The sequence below is a fragment of the Ylistrum balloti genome, unplaced genomic scaffold, assembly GCF_031769215.1.
Source record: "Ylistrum balloti isolate Yb309-2 unplaced genomic scaffold, AGI_CSIRO_Ybal_v1 Utg369802, whole genome shotgun sequence".
Taxonomy (NCBI): Eukaryota; Metazoa; Mollusca; class Bivalvia; order Pectinida; family Pectinidae; genus Ylistrum; species Ylistrum balloti.
In genome coordinates, this window is record NW_026781979.1 from 1,233,489 (window position 1) to 1,255,511 (window position 22,023).

Below are 22,023 nucleotides of genomic sequence, written 5' to 3' on the forward strand. Positions count from 1 at the left end.
CTAAGATGATATGTGGTAAACAGAGTACAAGGATGCTAAGATGATATGTGGTAAACAGAGTACAAGGATGCTAAGATGATATGTGGTAAACAGAGTACAAGGATGCTAAGATGATATGTGGTAAACAGAGTGCAAGGATGCTAAGATGATGTGTGTTAAACAGAGTACAAGGATGTTAAGATGATATGTGTTACACAGAGTACAAGGATGCTAAGATGATATGTGGTAAACAAAGTGAAACCCTTGGATGTTGAAGATACCATATATCATATAATTTAACTGGTTATCAATAGAAAAAACCTTGTCAATCAGTGCACTAAGATTTGCAGTGATTTAAGAAGATTGTGATTGTATTATCTGATTTCTATATTTCTGTTATAGTGATTTCCTGTTAACATTCTTCCTAATAAACTAGTTTTAAAATTCATGAAAAATGTAGGTTATGAATGTGTCATTGTAGAAATGGGTAGTGGTCAGTACAAACATTTACATGGTTTTACAAGTGTGCATTTAACAGAAATATATTCTAATATGAAATCATAATGTCATTGTGTATCCATATTTGATCTATATTTTATGTACTTTTTCTAAATATTTAAATATGTTTTAATTATATTACATCAAATAGATTATCAATATATTGTAATCCAATATATGACCAGCTGTCTTAGCATTTAGAACACCAAAAAGCTAAATGCCAGCAGATCTAACATTGTTTATGAATGATATGATTTCATTACCAATAAATATGTTTTAACCAGAAAAAAATACTTCTGTCATTTTTTCTCATTTGTTTTTTATTTTCATATTGCGGCATTTCAAAATGAACAGTCAAGTTACTACTTGACAAACTTTATTGGTTAACATCCACATGAACAAAGTCTAGTCACTAATGAGTGTGCATACTATGTACTGTAACTGGCACTCATTATGGTAGTTGTTGTTAAGAAGAAAAAATACTTATATGTTGAACACATTCTCATAGTAAAAATGAAATGATTTACTGTTTTCTAAAATTGCAAGTACATGTGCACTGGATTCAATGTCTTATTTTTGGAACATTTGGAATATGAATTGAACAACCTTTAATGATGCCAATCAATATTCAGTAAAACAGTGTTGCCAACCTTTTACTTAATAATATTTGGTGATGGCCTTCAAAGTCAAGGGTGACAGAGTGTTTTAAAGGGTCATTAGACAAAAAGACCGTATTTCCCATTCTATTGTATAGTTATACCATTCATATGAATTAAATGATTTTATGTCAGAGAAGAACAATAGACGATTTTAGCATTTTTCATGATTTCAGCAGATCATGGTATGGCCAGTAACATTTCACCTTATGAAATCAGGTGAGTTGGCAACAATGGAAATGAAACACTTGTTATAATTCAGGAGAAGAGAATGTTAACTACGTTATTTATATAACAAAAAAATCTGAAAATCACTCAAAATTTCACAAAGATTTAAATGGAAAGCATCATTTTTATCAAATGAAAACTCAAATACTCTTTCTGAAAAATGCACAGCATGGAAATGGCAAATAGCAAAACTAAACATTATTAATAAAAATTACAAAAACTAACATGAACCATGACAACAACATAAAATATTGCACAGACACCCATCTGGTAAATGTTGGATGGGGAAATTAAGGATCTCATTTGAAGACTGGCAGACTATGATGTATGATAAAAGAAATAGATAAATCAAAAGTGATGTATTTGAGCCAAGTGTGTCATTTGTTAACCCTCAAGTCTGATCAAATCCTGCAAATGCCTAGGTAATATCATTATTAGATTGAACCATGTCTGACTGACCCTGCACTGTGTCTGCACTGTACAAGGTTTTACTTGGGTCTTGCTGTAATAGCAACTCAATGTCTCTTTCTGTATTAGCATTAACATTCTCTTCCTTGTCCTCACACTGTAGCCTTTGCATATGTTTGGAATGTTGCTGGCCCAGCAGGTCACATTCCAAGGCCTGTCCATTCAAGTTGGTGTCTATTGCTGATCCATGAAATAGAATGTTGTTTGATAGCCTCTCCAAAATTTTAATGATCTGAAAAATTACCACACATACTATTTACAGCAGCAAATGTTTATGCAACATTTTTCACTATTGTGATGATAGAAAAAAGGAATTATCTCCCCTTCACTGTTCAACTTATTCATGATCAGTATAATATCACACGTTGAAGTTCCCATGTTATACCTGGTAATAAAAATGACCTTAAATCAAACCAAACTTGTTTAAGTTTATCCCTGATATCTCCTTCAGATCTACCTTATTTGCCTTTGATGCTATTGGCCCAGTACAGTTTCCAACCAACCAGATCAGGTTTCCCTTGCACGTCCGAATCACTCTATCAATGCTGATTAAATCTGTAGTGAGCAGATTCTCCACCAGAAGTAAGGACCTCTAATGAAGAGAAATAATTGTCAAATGGGACATGTTTCATAGTAAAGGAAATGTATATACAGATGAATAAATATTTACAGCATGACTTGGTAATTTGGTTTACAACTTTTCCACTCAGTGAGCCTGTGATGTTACAACTAAATTTAAATCAACAATTGATGCTAATGTATATCAATTCTTTCTACCAAAGTATATTTCAATCAGTTAATTACATTTCCATCAAAACATCTTCCAGCCAATGTCTTTAACTGCCTATCAATACATTTGATTCTCACCAAAACATTAATGTCTGTGCTTATAGTTTAACAGTAAAAGACTCACCATTCTGTGGTTATCAACTCCAGATTTTAACCGCTGATTTAGAAGTTCTAGGATTTTATAACAGCTTAATTGATGGCAATTCTGTACAAAATTCTTAATCTCTATCCTTTTCAGAAGAAATGATTGACCATTGTCCACAGTGTTGTTCACTAGATTTTCCTCCCCACTCCAATCTTCCAAAGTCACTACTTCCATCCTTCAGAAAAAGTCATTACTTATTTAATTAAATTCATTAAGTATATGTAAGACATACGCAATACAAAACCTGAATATGTATGTTAGTCCTAGTGATTATCATTATCATACTTGACCTTGACCTTGAGTAGTGTCTATATGATAATATCTGTCTCTCTATTTATCCACTGGTTAAGAAGAAGTTATTCAAGTAAACGCCTCATACCTCTCTAAAAGGTCATTATTACTGCCACTGCTTTTTTTACCAGATGACTGGCTGTGTCCATGGCGACTATCAACATCATCATCACTGTCATCCCAACCACCACCTGCCTTTCCAGGAACATGTTTCCTCATTGGCTCAACTGAAAACATATTGCAGATAAATTAGTATGTGATAAAATTACAATAATTATTTAGAAAAAAGAACTTATGTATCAAGACCAGTGACCTTTGACACTTTAACCTTGACAGATGATCACCATGATATGGTAAGGTGTAAAAATATGAACCAAATCTGTTACCAGATTTTGTATTTATTTAGAAGAGAACATATGACAGGACCAGGTTGCTGGATTAACACTCTAATATGACACCTTTCCCCCAACACATTCCTAATAAAAATGGCTGGGCATAATATGTTCTAGGATTTCATCTATCTCATCCCACTTCAGATTTATTTGTTGACCTCTCAATATTCCAGTACCACCAAGATACTGTTAAAACATGTCAATGTCAGCCAACCACATACAGATCAGCCATACCTGGGTAGGATTTTACTTCTGGCTTTGTAAAGGGTGTAACAAGAGGTGATGAATCAGTCGTGATGTTCATTGGTGGTTTGTATTCTCCAACATTTTGTACAGTTTTTAACAACTCCCGCTGTCTGTCAGCTGGCTGTTCGTTAATCTTTTCTGCTAATTTGTATACATTATCAATCAAATTGTCTCCAAATGTACCTGTAAGAATTCATATACATTGTCAAGCACAATAAAATCAAATATATCTATCGCTATTTTACATCCAGTATCTGAACAAACCTGTCATGTACCTACTGCAATGTACATAGTATATGTCAATTACTGTTTCTACAAATATTGTAACAAACATCTGTGATAAGCCCATACACTTGAATTTAGCTTTTCCTCATTCTTTTCTCTACTTTAATTTCACTTTAACAATATTTTATATATACCACAACTTTCAAAAGGCAATACATTAAACTAGAAAAAAAAATTGTGTATATCTATTTATGAATTTTATGAAATATTTATCATTTCATTTATCAAACCATACGTGGTTTTACACTGTGTTTTTGCAATGACTATTTTCGCTTATTTAAAGTGATGCTATTTATTTCTATCTACAGTATGTAGAAGGTGGATGATAAATGAAGGTACATTACCTACCTGTACATTGATTTATGATATTGTATATTAAATGCTTATTACTTTTTTGTACAGCAGGAGAGTTTCCAAATCCTTCTAACTTCCCAGTCTGATGATTTGATGAACCCATGCTACCTGTAGGAACCAAGACAATTCTCACTGATCAATGATAATGATATGTGATATAAAACACCACACAGAAGGAATAAACACTATCTGTAAGGAACAGCTTAGAAAAGATATAGATAAAATATTCCCCATTTTTAAACAATATTTTATCCAATATACAGTGTATATAATGCAATAATGTATTAATGTACAAAATCGTTGGTAGGTTGATGAAAATTATGGGGAAGTTTAAGGTTGTCGTAGGAATCTTATTGAGAAATATTTTACTTCTTTGTGGGATATGAAGCTGGACGTGTTTGATACTTGTTAGCTTACCTGTTCATTGCATTGTTGTATATATACCTTGTTCTTATCTGAGAATGAAACATTACTTAATTGGATTGACCAAGACTTACATGACGGAAATCATTGATGAAGCAAAATACCCTTACTACTCCAGAACACCTGGTCTTATTCTTCTTGTACTTTTGCAAGAATCTCTATGTAAATCTTTCTTTTGTTCATATACAAAGGTATTTCGCCCTATTTTGATTGAAATGGAGTCTCGATTATGATTATGTTGACATGTTGGTATTTTCTTGGGTTTTTTTGTACATCTAGAATGTTTCCAATGAAAAACATACTTAAAGCTTTTAAATCCTATGTTGGATAATACAGAATTAATCAATTTTATGAACTAATCAAAGTACTCTGCATATATGATAACCAATGTATGTAAAGTTTTAATAGCTTTCACACTTTGAAGCAAATGATCATTCTGGGGCACTGTTTGCATATGAGCACCTTTGGAACAGTCAGTAAATCAAGCTTTTAAAGTAATTTTATTGTTTTATATGCCATCGAAATGAATAAACATACACAAATAATTCTAAATTTCTATTAAAATGAATTGATATTTTTTTCTGATAAACAAAATTTATAAGCTTAATATGAAAATAACAAGAAAATGGTTGCCTGAAATATATATATATATATATATCCTGTACCTGTATTTATCAGCTTGACAGACTCCTTATCCTGGCCTTCTAAGTTTGCTTCCATCACCTCTGTATCAAATAACATCTCAGACAGCTCCTGAAATCCAGTTCAATTCATTGGTTGGTATATCTGTGTCATAACACCTTCTAAAATTAAGATACTTCAGTTTTTCTGGTCAATGTCTGTACCAAAAACCTTATGTGCATAATTCTCATTTTGAATCTTAATCAATTTTAGAGCATAAATACTACACAAAAGGATTGGACGCAAGTTGTCACAACATAATACAATTATACATATGCACAACTTAGCAATGGTGAAATCAATCAGTACATAAATAAAATTTTCAAATTTTCAGTAAAGAATAAAGGTGCAAAAAACAGAAAGAAAATGGATGCTTAAATAATAAAGAAGAAAACAAATTAGGTTCTAAGGGCTAGTCAAATGGCACTGTCAACATGTAGAAATATAATCACCTGTATATGTACATGTACTTACACAAATCTTTTACTATTGATAGCAAAATTTTGTGCGTGTTTAAAAATAGCTTCATTTAATTTTACGTCCAAGGAATTATCACCAAACATAAGGTTTTCATATGTAATATTACCATACCATAATAAATGTCTGCATTTTATTTCTTTCTACATCGTACCATGGACAATAAAAAATAAAGTGTTTCCCGTCCTCTACAGTATGTCGACATCGGCAAGATGGACTGTCAGTTAGATTAACACGGAATAAGTCATTATTAAGAATACTAGCGCACTCATGGATACGACAATGTAAGATATTAACTCTCTTTTCACCATACTCTTTAAAAATCTTCCCTTATAAAGATTATTTTGCTAGTCTGATACAATTATGAAACTGTTTCAAAGTGGTGCTATTTCTTTTTTCCAGTGACAGGTTGTTCCATAAATTACAGGTGTTAGGAATAAAAGAAGACATAGTTAGGCTAAGACGATAATGGGGAATTTGATATTCATCTTTGTTTCTGAGATTATAAGTGGACAAGTCAGATACTTTCAGAGGAAGGAGAGACACAAGATAGTTTGGTGAATTACAAGACTGAATGCTATTCTAGAAGAGGCCTAATATAAACTAAAAAAAAATTTCAAGATTTTTCCTGTTTAGAGTATATTTTAATTTTCTAAAAGTTGACAAATACTTTTTAGTTTTATTTATAATGCTATAAACAAGAACACCCCATTTGGTATTTTCACTAATGTTAACTCCTAAATGCTTATGAGACTTGACTGAAGGAATTGTGTTGCCATTAAATTCAAATTTAGGGTCATAAGGTAGAATAATTCTCATTAGCAAGACTTCTTGCAAATAACATAACATGATATCAAATTTCAATTTATTCGTCACCTCCTGAATCAGAAATATATTCAAAATGAGAAATTATTCTAAAAGTTTTACCTGTGCAGCTTTGCGGACCATGAGATAGGGCACATTTCCATGCAAAGGATCTGGAGCACCACTGAATTCTGACATATAACCAATTCACAGCTGTAGAATGTGTTACATTAGGACAAAATAACCATACACAAATATTTTCATGTCTTTTATGTGAAAATAACATAACAATGTTTACATTGTTAACCTTATTAGGTTAAAATCAAATTCTAGTTAAAGAATATGTCAACCTCTGTAACATGACAATGAAGTCCATTGTTCAAAACTGGTAAATATGTCTTATTTACCAAAAGGAAATCAAGAGAATAAAAAGTAAAGTATATTTTTTTTACATTATACTTAATATCAATAAATTCAAATTTTTGTGAATCTTTTAATAAACATGTATGATTGACTGCATTGTTATTAAAAAACATAACCATAAGAAATATACATATATATGCATATCATCAAAAATGACCATGATACTGATGAGAAATCCATCAATGTACTTCATTTATTTGATACATACAGATGTCTCAGTAATAATAGCATGAATATTACCAATACTTACTTGTAGCCGCTGTTATTCCTCGTGACTTTTTCAATAAACCAAATCGAAAATTTCTATGACCATTTTCTAGCAAATATTTCATCACTTTGATCACCTGTAAATTAACACCTTGCATTAAAATTTCACTTACTCATAAAAGTTTTGCGAAAATGAAAATCATTGCACAAAGCTTGCAACACTACAAATTACATTTTGATGTAGATTTACACTTATACGTTCTAGACTGATGTATACTGTACTATCAAACTGATTAAAAGAAAAGTTGTACTGTAAGGACAATAAGCTGATATATCCTTCTATGCATGCATGTAGAAGAAAACAAATTTAAAGATAATGTACTAGTGTAGGGCATGATTAATGAATGTGTTAATGAATGTGCCATATTGTATAAAGAAAAAAACCTTCAGTTTAATGTGACAAGAGTTTCTCTCCAGTCTGTCAACAAGGTATTCCAGGGTACTTTCACAGTAGCCATCAGATTCATGGGTAATTTCTTACATGATTAAGGAATTTCAAACTTGAAACATGGTTATCTTTATACACTTACACCTGTAGTTACAAATATGAAAGTTGTGTTTTTCATAAAGCAGATTTATGTATTACAAAGGTTGTAGAAAGAAAATGTATATATTGAAAATTACTTCAAATTTGTATATCACTATTGCTCAGACTAATAATATATATGTGAATATAAATGTAATATTGAAAATACAGATTATGATGCATGACTAAATCTATAATTTTAACACTAAACAATAATGACTGTAAACAACACAATATTGATAGTAATATTATGATTGTTTTCAGTTATTACAAATTAATTTCTACATCAGAAATCAGCAATGTGTAAGAGGAGCAAAAAGATGCATGTTCAGACTGGGGTTTGAATCCGGCATCTAGTGCAAGTACAAAATCTACAGTGCCTAGATGTACAAACAGACACAATGTACATCTATGGTACTATGCAGACTGCATTTGATCTGGTAGTTAGTCAAGGATACTGCTTATTTCTTGGTAAAGATAGCCAGGTATTGGCCTATCGTCATCTGAAGTTGCCTTCAATATTGTGCTGATCTGAAAGAAACAAATGTCATGCTATTAATTTAATACGGTTCTAGACTTTGACAATGCAAACTATATCTAAAACGAAAGTCAGTTATTCATAGTAACAGTACTGCCGTCCTTATCACGCCAACAATACAGGTTTAAAACATGTATTTTCATTCATTTCTTTACGAACTCATTGACATGAGGTCAAATATCACAAGAAAAGAATGATGAACAAAAAAAATAATAAATTCATAACTGAAACGAGTCATGATCTCATTATAATATGAATGACATATAGGATCTTAAAGCAAGCACAACACAAATGTCCGTTCCGTTAAGTTGCTCAACTGTTTCACAATTAACTAGAGAAAAGCTTACCTTGTTCACGAAAGAGACCTTTTCAAATACTAGATTAACGGTATGACTTTCCGACATTATCCCGTTCGTCTTTTGCAGAAAATGTAAACAGGAACTTGCTGAAAAGTTGTAAAATTAGAGGCCACATTACCTCATACTAGTTCCGGAATTAGAAAATATCCCCCTCTCCCATTTTTTGAAATGGTGAAACAATTGATAAGTTACACGTTGATAAGTTATATTATATCATTACTGAAGTTACTTCACATAAACATATTGGCCTGTTATTTTCTGGGAAAGGTTGTTGGAACGAACATGAAAGATCTCCACTTAGAAGCAGCGCCTTATCAAAGCCTCGTAAAAGATCACACTGGAACGACATGTGCGATCAACCACTTTGTTGACTGAAGATCGTTCAGACATTATTAAAGGTGTTCTAATTTCCATATCATATTTAGGGGCTACAAAGCGAATTGATACAATGCTAGGTGTCAATAATTGATAAAACGACAGAAATCAACCTGTTTTACGAGAAGACATGCAGTATGGCTGCATCAAGTCCACAATTTGTCGTCTTCTCTAAACTAACATGTTTACCAGTGTAATAAAAGCACACTGTTTGTAGGGGTGCTTTGTTACATGTTACATACGTAGATTTTCACATTGCAACTAGAAGCTTGGAAACTGTATGATGCATTTTAAACTTACAACCGCGATCCTTGTATGTTAATTGTTTACAAGTTTTTTGTTTGATGTTGATATCTAATTTAATGATCGATACATGATTTACTGGCAAAATATCAATATCCAGGCCATGCGCGAGTACATGTGAAGCCCGTTCACAGTTTGGGTTTTAGCAAGTACATTTGTGCTTCTAATCGGCGAACATACCCCAGACACTAATTTCCCAAAATACAAACATGTATCAGCTAAACTTAGTGTTTTATGTGCAGCATTATACTTATCAACGTTAAGGGCAGGTGGTATAGGAACTTAATTTGAACACCCATCAGTTACATACCTGATCGTCCCTACCCACTAGGTTGTATCGATTTCACATGCTCGTGGTTTCTTACAAGACTGGGTGATATAATGTGTTCTTAAAACGTATCAGTTGTTTGTTTTCTTGATATGCACCCTAAGCTATTCTCACAGGTACAGTACGTAGCGTTGTAAATCTTTGACAGTGCAAGAAAATAACGTCACATTTTCAGTTAGGAGTACGCAACGAACAATAACGAAACCACCAGACACATTAATCAGCAAAGAATACATCTAACTTTACATATGACGAGAAAATCGAATTTTTCCTAATTAGAACAAGGGAAACACCAACGAAACTAATTAGCATACTAAAGAGCACTGGAAAAGGAAACATTTGCTCAACGAAATTATGGTGGCCACCATGAAATGTTCCTATATTCTTCAGCAACCTGCATCTCTCAAACCCAGTGTTGGAATTTTGTCAACTGTTGACTGTCGACATTTGTTTTCAACGAAAATCGCGATGTTGGGAATTCAAATCATGAAAGCAACACATATGATGAAATCATTTTGTGCCTGATAGAAAAACGTGTATCACTGTTGGAATTGCACGTCACTAGTGTTCCATAGTAATGATAAGGAACTGAAACTTAAGTTATGTCTGTACCTATTTGCAAGTAGTACAGAGGTACGTTCAAAGCTCGTTATCCATAGGATAGTTTGAATTATTCTAATGTTCTATCGAATTTCTTATCTCGGTTTGGAGTCGATAAAACCACAGAATGATTCTGAATATCTGCAGACACGAAATTCACGGGAAATGAGATTTCGTAAAATGTTAAAGTTTAAAGGAAACTGGATGTTTATTTTGATTTGCAACTAGTTGACACAAAGGCACATTTCAGCTCATTATTGGTGGACATGAGACGAAACAAATAAAATTAGAAAAAACAGAGATTTTATAAAATGTATAATGAAAAAGCCATAACCTTGTTAAAAATGATAGTTACTAAATCATCACTTTGATCTTGGACATCTTATCACGAAGCCAAAAACCAAAATTTCAGTTTTTTTGTGTTTCAGTATCCATCTTCCAGAAGAACTGAGCTAGGACTGAAAGACACACCTACATATTCCCACTTTTGCCACCGGGACACTAATTAATACGATAGTACATGCGTCGTTATTTTTGGTTGTTTAGTAACCTGCACGTGTGATGTTACTTATGAGCATATTATAACATATGCATTTACCGACATTATAAGCTTGTTATTGTCATAGACTCTGCACCATGTTTTGTTTACTTTGGCCATTGTGAATAATCACTTATCTTCCGAAAGTGTAACAACCACATAATTAAAATAAATAATTATTTCTATTTTTACAGAAAAAAAAAAAAAAAAACCCCGAGGCATTGTAAATTGATAATGCATTATTACTATGCGTTCATGTGCAGCGAAATATATCTTTAAGTATTTGAAGAATAAGGTTCATTTAAAGACCCCCAATAATGATGAGAAACGATTTGAAAGAAAGTATATGATGGTGTAAATTGTACAAAATATGATTTTGTTTACCAATATTTATATTCACTTTGTTCTTTTTTCTATGCGTTTTTGTCGGGTTGGGGTGTGATAATTGCAAACTTTTCTTTATGTTCAGATGATTTTGACAAACGTTTTGGTTACAGGTGTCGGAATGACGTTACATCTTTTTTTTCTTCACAATCACCATATATGGGTGATAAAAAAATAAGGCGTGACTTATGATTAATAGAATTGACTGTAACGTCAAATCCAAGTATATGTCGATTTCTCACACATATTGTAGAGTAACGAGAAGTAAAGGCGCGGCGACCACCACAGATAGCACCTAAAGCTTGTTTGGAGGCCTTGTTATCATCAGGTAAACAGGATATGACTTGCCCGGTATTTCAGAATTTTAGACTCGTGTGTGTTTTCCGAGAAATGCATTTAAACTGACCGATACAGGTACAGATAGTACTTCTCTGGAATTCAATTTTAATGAATTATAAGGATATTTTTTAAAAGTTATTCAACGGGGAAAAATCAATTCCTAGCAAAGCGACAAGATTACCACATATCTGTTACTATGCTTAATTAAAGCTTGCTTTATCTACGATGCATGTGTATTTACATACAATCGTCAAATTCACTAAAAAACTTTTTATGTAACGCCTGTGATATTTCCAGCTCCAGGTGATATTTCAACATATTGCCGAAGATATTTCCACAGTCATTGCCATAGTCACTCTATATACGTCCATGCAGCACTCCTCTTATTATCTTTTTATTGATATGTATTTAGTACAATGAGAAACTAAATCAACTGTAAACTTGTTTTTGTTAACGTTCCATAACTATATAGGTTACATGAAATATTTGTTTTACGTATTCCTATCAGAGCATTTGAAATTTAATTGATTTTCTGTTGATTTCAATTCAGCTTGACTACTCTCATGGACATTTTTTGTACCAATAATTATGGCAGCCTATTTATAAACCATTGTAAGTTTTGATCAATTTTCTCCAAATGTTTAACTTTTACTTATAAGTTTTTAAATGGTCAGTTTCCTAGCTATATTAAAACGCCGCTTTAGCTTTACTGTACATGTTTTATATTTAGTTTGCAGCCGTTTATAATTACAGATAAATGTACAATTGTGATATGCAGATCTAAAACTACACTTCTGAAATTCGTTTACTCTTTTAATTACTGTGACAGGCCTTCGCTCATCATCAAATGTTCGTTATTGTCAATATTGATTCACCATGTTCGCGTTGATCTATAGGTTTTCTGTAAGTCAAGTGTTCACTAGGAAGAAATTGAGTGATACATTTATGTTTACAAACATATCCTTGTGAGTCCGTCTTGACATTTTTGATATATATGTATATACATGTACGTCAGTGGCTTTCATGATAGAAATATTTCCACTTAATTGGCCTGTTGGAACCTTGTTTACTGAACATCTCATTAATCTTGAGATTTCAGGTATAATGGTTTAAATGAGGTGTGATTTCATATTCTTGGTGCTATTAAGTTAAATTATTTTTCTGTTTTTTAATCTTATTTAAATTACACATATTTATAAACCTCGTTTTTTGTACAAGTATTTTAAAAGTTTGTGTCAGAATTTTTTGTAATTATGTGAGAGTCGACTGCAAGCATACGGTCACTTTTGCCTTTACACATAAATAGCTTTTGTGTAAGGTTATTCAGAATTATATTCTTTCAGGGTAAATCGGCAGTATTTGTCTCAGTGTATAGTTTTAAAATGTGACTTTCAAGGACAAAATTATCGAAATTACATTTACTGCCAATTCCAGTTTTAATTGGTAATACAAGTCGGTTGTTAAAAATAGTCAATGTATGTGTAGATTATGGATATACGTGACTATTAGAAAACATATTCGATTTCAAAACACATCTTAAAAGAAATAAGACGAACATGTTTCTACTTAGCAGAAGAGAATAACAATTGTGAAATTAATATTGTTATTTGTCTTTGTGATAATTTATGTATTGCTGGAGATATTAACAATTATCGATATTTTTTGCACAGTGTGTCTAATGTACAAGGATAGACAATTATCTACTCGTACATATGTATTCTCCCCCATTCATATATTATTGATATTGTGTTTTACTGCGATCCACTTTGATGGCTAATAAATAGTCTATTGACATGTAATATTGTTCAATGTCTTTTTTGTAAAGATGTGGCCATGAATAATTACATTGTGCTATATTGATTATAGAAGCACAAATTACGATATGTGTACATTTATTAATCATTAGATCATGCATACATATTAATTACATTAATTACTTGTGTGTGAATTTTCACACGAAGCTGACCTGTATTAATATTAATATAATTATATTGCTTTGTTATATACCGATGAGATGAATTGCTCAAGATGAATAAAGCATATTTGAAGATATTGTGTTTCGATTTTTAATTTAGATCTAATATATGGTGTATAGTGCAGCATATTTCTAAAAGGTTTGGCTTGTTGGTTTATTCACCAAATGTTAGCATTTGGCTACAGGTACAGTAGATCTACATTAGTTGTTTTTTAATATCAGTGACATAAAAAGATTAGAAAATGACACCGTATTAAGGCCATACTTACATCATAGGGAATTACCGCTTCGATATTCTGTAAGTCGATAATATTCCTTTATTTCTTCTAAAGAAGAAGAAGAAAACGAAACCAGGATTTTTTCAGTCTCCTCTAATGTTACCTAACATCTATATGTGTAGCTAGTTTGGATTGCTTTGGTGTTAACTTTGAGAGCGGAGTGAAGCAAACAGACGAAGGCAGGATTCATGTTTGTGCACCTCACAGTAACTGAATTCTAATATACAGAAAGATGAATCCTGACCCTCACAGCGGTCATTAGCATCTCTGACGTGTTCTGATAGGACGAAACGGCTGTTCCATGCAGTTTAATTCTAATTACAAATTTGCATTAAATAGTACTCTTCTCTTGCGTGTCTTTTGTATGATTTTGATATTTTTTTCAAATAAACGTAATTTTTTATCATTTTATTTTAATTTTGAAATACAATAAGGTTGAATGTAAGGCAAAATGACCATTAGCTATTTAACTATTGGAAGTGACCTTCAAAGTTCAAACAAATTCCAAATATTGTTTAATTTAGGTAAGAATGTGTATTCCAAATATGATAAAGTAGAACTTATAGTGACAAGTTTACGCTCATTTGAAATCTGCAAGGCCGAATATGCATAACTACTTTAACATAATATTTAGCGGCAAGTCTTTGGTAACTTATGAACAAACAATTTCTGAAATACCGAAAAAGAACGAACTTTGTTTTTCAAGTGAAACAGTTTTATTCAATGTCGGAATTCAAGATAAATGCAACACATCTATTATTTCATTTATGAAAAATTTTCATTTAACATCCATAGTACAACTAAAATCATTTAAAACATAAACAAATAGAATTCATAATTTTAAAAAAATCTACAAGTTGAGGCTTTTTTTCGTGTATTCAAACCGATAATTGCTTAAGTTTGTTACCGCTTGCTCCAAAATTGATCAAACCTCATCTCCCAAAGTAAAAAGATGAAAAGTACAGAATTTCAAGAGAGCTATTTTTGAAATTGATGTGAAATCAAGCAAATTCATTTGAGTATTTGGAATAATAAATGACACATCAATCTTTCACACCGACAATAACTAGACTATTTCTTTTTCATCAAATATGATGTAAGGTTTTCAGATCTTTATCTTTTTTTATCATTTTTCTGTAATATTACCATCCGAGGAATTGTATTCTTGGTTTATGCTTGAGACATGTAAGTATCGTTTAACTGTCAAACGGAAAATAAATGTAGTAATAAGAAGATATTAAGAAACGTGACAACCTTAATAAAATATTCAATTTTATAGCCAATCTGTTATATCGTGATATAAGAACAAAATCTAGAAGGTCTCTTAGTTGTGGCCGGGTTAATTTCTTTAAAAAACATCCTTGTTAAAGTTAGTTTGTGTGTTTTACAGATTAATTCGGGCCACTTTTCGAACTAAACAACACTGAATATGACTATTTTCTAAAAGAAAATGTTTTGCTTTTTATAGAAAACTAAATGAGTGTTTTGTAAGGATTTATTTGATATCAATAAATAATTACCTCTTTAGGTCAACAGACGCGGGATGAAGATATCATTGAACGAAATTCTTCATATTCAACAGCATGTAAAGTATATAATCAACAATCACTACATCGCTGTATAGAAGCAAACCAACATAACTAACTGGAATTAGATATTTAAGGAAATAGAAAATAATGAAAAGTATGAACATTTCCAAGTAGCGCTGACAATCATGTTTTAGTGAGGGATTTGTGTTGTTCTACAAATATATAGCATGACAAGGACTAATTACTTGTCCAAAAACATTGTTAGCCAGGCGTGGTTAAAATCTGTCTCGGCAAACATACACGGATGGTTAATCGAACACATCGTGGATTGTATACAGGGACAAACAATGGCTGTCCTTGCACCGTCTGGTTTAATATAGACACATGAACACAAACAGTCTATTTCTTGGTAATTTTATTTTTAGAACAGTAATGTTGGTGACATGTAGATAGGAACAACTTTATCAACGTTATTATGGACCTTAGTATAGCAATTATTGTTCTTACTGTTGAGAAAACACTTTAATGTTTTATATAATTTTTATATTAATAGGTTATGTTCATTTGTATTATGGGCTATGAAATTTACGAAAATATACGTTAATATTGTAATATAGTTGAAAGCAAAAATACAACAAAAGTGAAAAAGTGAAGACAGCATCAACAAAAGAAGATGAAAACATTGTGAAACGTATCCTCCCCTTTATTATACAGAAATATGAGACATTTATATAACAAGAAAATAAAGCACAACGAAGTTTGGCTTCTCATTTTATTTCACGAATTTTAATAAAGGAGTAGATGCACTTTGGCTCAAAATTGGCCTCAAAAAATCTTTTTTTTAATTGTTAGAAAATTCTTTAATCATGTACCCATTTGTGTTATTTAACAACTTATCAGTTGAAATGCAGATAAAAATAGGTTCATAACGCGTGTGATGACGTCACAAATTTCGCGGGAAAACGTCACGTTTACAAAAAGTCACGATTTTTTTCGATATTTTATGCCTTTGAACGAAAAATTAACTACCTCCCCAAGGGTGTACCAATTTTATATTTATCAGTGAGAACAATTTCCACATTATGTTTGCGATGCTCAAATATTTTTTTGGTACATGCCTGGGGAGGTATTTAAAATAACAAATATCTTCTGAATTTGTAACCACATTTCACGATTTTGGTGAGATTTTGACGTTGCCCAGCGTAACGTTAGCGTCGAGACCGACTACAAGATTGCGGAAGTAAATGGATGCTGAAATAAAAGACAAAAACATGAAAAATGACTTGACTTATGTTTGTTAATAAAATTAGATAATAATAATGAAAAAAAAATGTATTTTGAAAAATGACAAAAATATCCATGGTAACAACTCCTAGATTTTGCAATCTCCTAGGCCCGAGTCTAATGCGCTACATTGTACGTTAGTCTAAACTCGCATAGAAGATCTTGCAAGTTTCAGCCTACATTTGAAGCATGTATACATAGAAGAGCTGTCAACACATCTGCACATCTTGTAGAAGTTGTCTACTTCTTTAACAGGTATGTAACAATATTATGTAGAAGATATCCATGTTGTGTATTCGCAACATTGTCGCGATTTGTTTACGTTTGTGCATATGAGCAGACGTCAGATCTGACTTCGAAAAAATAGTCATTGTAGATATTGCTAGTATTTTGATAAGTATGCAGTAAGTAAAAATACAATAACAAGTATAAAAAATAAAATAAAACCTTTTCTTTTTTTGTTTGTAAACGGTATTTTCCATAATAACGTTGTCTGAGTCTGCGTCTAAAAATAGAATTTTGCAACCAAACAAAATGCAGGGATTTATCGTCAGAAAAAACATAATGGCAAAACTGTATTTGCTACAGTGTTGTTTTCAAAACATACACTAACATATAAAAATGAGAAAGTGTTCCTATATACGAGATATAAACTAAAGTGTCAATTCACACACCCATAATAAAATCTGTGTACATCCGAAGTGTGTTGGTTTTGATTTATATTACTAACAAAATCGTCATTGTGACGTAATCAGTCGCTGTAGTGTAATGGTGAAGGTGCGATGCTCTGGAGATGTAGATTTGCCGTGTCGAGTTCAAATCGCGGGCACACAACATATTATTTTTTATTCTTATTTTTTTTCTATAACTTTCACCTCAATTATTCTCGATTTTAATAGTTATATTCATCAATAATGTACTGAAAGAATTAATAATTATAAATATTAGAATATTTTCAGGACATTAAATCATGTTGCTACATGTATTTTTCCATATAAATATCCTTGCATTCTAATACAAACAATTATATTTGCATCGATAGTCTTGGTGTTACAAATATTTCTTTTGGAGATATTGTAACTCTTACATCGCGTTAGATGTCATTTTGCTGAATTGTTATCGACCTAGGGTAGTTTTTTTCTATATATATTTTTTGCGTCGGACTTACTTTTGCTAGCATCAAATAATCAGCATATACGTGCAGAAACTAAAGTGTTAATCTTATGGGCTAGGGTATAATTTCTCTCATTTATACTATTATAAAATTAATACGATGAAAAATCTTACCATGTATATTTTCTTTTGAAGAATCCCAGTAACATAACGATCCTGAGGACCTGAATTCAAATATTTTTATGGATACATTTGATTCAGAAATTAAACGTAAGTCTTCTGCTTTGTAAGTTTCGTCAGCACAATGAATCGAACATTATTATATTGTGGCTATTTGATATTTTTGACCTAGCTTCATTTTTGGCTGCAGTTAGTTTATTGGCTTGTATATTTCGGAGAACTCTTGTTATAATGGCACATCCCTGAATAACTAAATGAAGTATATACATGTACATGCTTACATGTATATATAAACGTGTTGACACTGGCATAATATACATTAGCTACTCTTTAAAATAAAGTTTTGTAAAAATCAGATTTTTCACCGAACTTAAGATTTAATAGATTATTTATTTTCATTATTTTCATTCTTTAAGGTTTACTAGTGATGTAATAGGAGACAGAGAGTAGCAATGCCAAGATACAGAGCCGACATTTTTCCTCAAAACTTTACCAATTGTGGGTATCATTTGATGATTGTAATGTGCAAGGATGGTACTGTACATGCCGTGCTGGGGCGAGGGTGGTTGGGACTTGCTCCCATGTTGCATCCATCTTATGGTATATGGGATTTGCACGTCATTTAGACAAGTCCTTTGACTTTAGTAAGGACTGGACACAATATTTACAAGATGCCAGTTATACACCAGACCCAATCAGTATTGATGAGAGTGATGATGAAGGTAACACGGAGGAATAAAACAGCACAGCTTTGCCGATGTAGCCATGTAAATTACATATAAATTTCGGAATCTCCAAAAATGTAAATACAAATGCACGATGGTCACTTGATCGACTGAGGAATTGGCTTTAATCTCGAATGACAATGTATTTTGTTAGTGCATAATGTTTATTTGAAATAACTTTGAACTTTTGTAAGAATCATTAACTGTAACATGTTTGATTTCATATCCTTTTCAAATTAACCAAGAATATAAAGATAACCGTGTACGGAAGTATTGACAAATTGATGTACTGATTATTGCATGTACTGTTGCTATGGTGAAATATTTAGTTGCTATGGTAAGACATGGTTACTGTGGAATACCACCTATATGCTCTATTGTATCATCATATTTACATTTTTAAGATGTATCATAATCTAAACAGCCCTTGAGTATTATCATCAATTTTCTGTGTCCATTATTGTATTTATTACAATCCGTTGCTATGGAGAGAGTTTGGTTGCTATTGTGTTGCTAGGAAATCTTAAACATGTAATATATGATGGTTGATCACAAATATGATATGATTTTTAAATCATACCATTGATATGTCAAAATTGATTAAATATTTTCACCAAATAATAAAAAAAACAGTGAAATATCACTAAAATATGCAAATAGACGGTAAAGAGTAGGTTGGTTTCCAGGCCCGTTGCTAGGCAACGCATTGTCAGAATTATTGAAAACTTGTTTTTTTATCAATGTCATATGTCCATGTTTGCATGATATAAAAATTAAGAAAATCTATGCTGGGGCCAAAATTGACCCTTAATGCATCTACTCCTTTGATTATATTTTATATTGTAAGAATATCCACTTTCTCAGTTGAAATTAAAACTTTGTTTAAAATATTAACATTTTCAATATCTAAGAACCTAAAGTGTTTCATCGAAAAATTATTGATTGCTTGTATGTTAGATGATTTTCTTCTATTATGTGGTACTGTCTCACCGTCAGTGTTCTAATAACGTCCCTACCTATCTAAAAAGCCTACGTGAAGGTATGTTGTAAACAGCTGAAAAAGTCACCTTCAGGAACGCGTGTCCGCTAATGAAACTATGCTGTCACATGACAGCAGGTCAAGCCTTTGGAAAAGAGATTATCTACCTCCCCCTCTTTCACTCTAGCTTGTTTTCCAAACTAACTATGGTTTTATTCATATTATTGGACTTTTCTTTTTAATTTTAAGAAATGTTAAACTAAACTTTGTCATGTATACATATGTTTATGTTACTAACCACAATGATATCAATATTTTTCATAGAAAATCTCTTGATACGTTAAGGCACCATTGAGTATGAATCTAACCAATGACTTAAACCTAGATGTCTTATCGATATCAACAATGTTAAACAAGCTTGATGTAAGGCATAACCCTATCTATCTACCTATTTATCTTGAACATGACATAAGAGATCAAGTTTAAACATGTATTAGATTGAATGACAACAATAATGCTAAAACCTTTACATATGTAGGCGTAAGATGTAAGATTTAAATAAGTGTTTATCTAAAACCAAATACACATCATTTAATAGTAAGATGCATATGGTATTTCTATTGAATGCTTATTTGGATGTACACTGTAGGTACAATATATACACCGTTGTTTATGTCATATGCTACTCAGATTAAAACATATACATCCTAGACTTACACATTACTGTTTATTTCGTACATTCAGGAGAAAAATAATGTTCACGTATTAAAAAGTAAGATTTTATGTAATCAATGTAAGATGTATCATATACAGAGATATTAATCTTTATTTCACATATTATGTTGTAAGGTATTAGATATTTAAATTATACCGCTTATTTCCTGTTTATTAGATATAAGCGAGATAAATACATGTGTATATATACTGCTGATAGATGTCCATACCTAAATATTGATTTTACATCTCACACATTTAGGTGCAATATATCATATATAAATATATAAATACTTATTTTGTATTTCACACATTTAAGTGTAAGGTAATATGAATAACAATGAAATGAATATTATAAAGATATTTTAGACATTAGATTGTACGATATTACATTCACGTAAATGTAAATATTTCTGCTATATTTTATACATTTTGTTGTAAAATATTAAAATAACGTTATGAAAAAAAAACCTGTTTTTTGGTTAATTTGCATATTTCAAGCATAAAAGATCATCATATATATTACACACATTTAGCCGTAAATGTTACCTCTTATGATATATTTTCCACATTTACACAATATTTTAATATGACCTTAACCTAGATTTCATATATAACTGGATGTATAAACATGTTTAATATCTATTTAATATACTCTATGCAAATTCAATTAATACTTTCTTTTCTGTAACGTTTTAGAAATTAAATTTATGATTATTTTGTTTGATAACACCCCTGCTTTTTGTTCTTGTTTGCTAAACATAAATTTACAAGCAGATCACACTAATACTTTCTTTCTATTAGATAAATTAGGAATACAGAATATTCCATAACTACTAGTACCAGACGGTGAAAAGTTGTTAACCTATTGGAAAATGTGCCGTGATTTCACATAAGGTCTATGACCTGCAATCACGATTATTCCTATCTATTCATCACACATCACACAACATAAAGATATAAACTTCTACAATACAAACCTAGTGTTAAACACACCCTTGTGTTGTTTTAGGACTGAACTACGAGTTTGTTTTAATATGTATGCACACGTTTACATTTCTGAATACGATGGATATAAACATTGTTTACAGTAGGAGACTGAAGTCTAAATATCGCTTATATCAACACTACAGTGACACCTCGTGTATTTCACTGATGTAGTTATAGATATATGTATTCATAAACCATTTCATTTCGGTTTGTCACGAAAATTATACCGACGTGTTTACATATCTTTAAATCAAAATTCAAAGTCCAAGAAACGAGGGAATATGAAGAAAAGAAAGATTTCTTCGATTTTCTTGTAGGCATTTGAAAGAGTAACAGGAAAATGTAACCTAGATTTCATATCTAGAATCACTTTGTGCTTTTCTATTTTATGCCTGGCACCATCATTTCCTTATTTCCTGAGCGAAAGGAAATCTGCTTGGTAATTTCCTTCCAGTCTTGTATTCTATATTACTTAAGGACGGAAACTTAATAAAATACTTTCTAATTTACTTTGAAAATGCTTAATGTGTAAATATATAATGTGACTATACGGAGTTACC

At 31.4% G+C, this 22,023-nt stretch overlaps 1 protein-coding gene across 2 annotated transcripts; it reads right to left on the bottom strand.

Moving 5' to 3' along the window:
* Nucleotides 1-976: 976 nt before the first annotated feature.
* LOC132544560 (AP-4 complex accessory subunit Tepsin-like) lies at nt 977-8,875 on the bottom strand. 2 transcript variants are annotated; one of them, XM_060208178.1, is made up of 12 exons: nt 8,818-8,875; nt 8,391-8,463; nt 7,791-7,882; nt 7,390-7,483; nt 6,840-6,907; nt 5,420-5,507; nt 4,368-4,439; nt 3,681-3,875; nt 3,143-3,281; nt 2,743-2,938; nt 2,287-2,421; nt 977-2,061 (listed from the first exon to the last, which is right to left on the bottom strand). In XM_060208178.1, the coding sequence occupies exons 1-12, from the start codon at nt 8,872-8,874 to the stop codon at nt 1,780-1,782; spliced, it is 1,491 nt and encodes a 496-aa protein (XP_060064161.1). In that variant the 5' UTR covers nt 8,875; the 3' UTR covers nt 977-1,779. The 2 variants fall into 2 exon arrangements, with proteins under 2 accessions (XP_060064161.1, XP_060064160.1); XM_060208177.1 differs by having other exon boundaries at nt 4,326-4,439.
* Between the last annotated feature and the right edge of the window lie 13,148 nt (nt 8,876-22,023).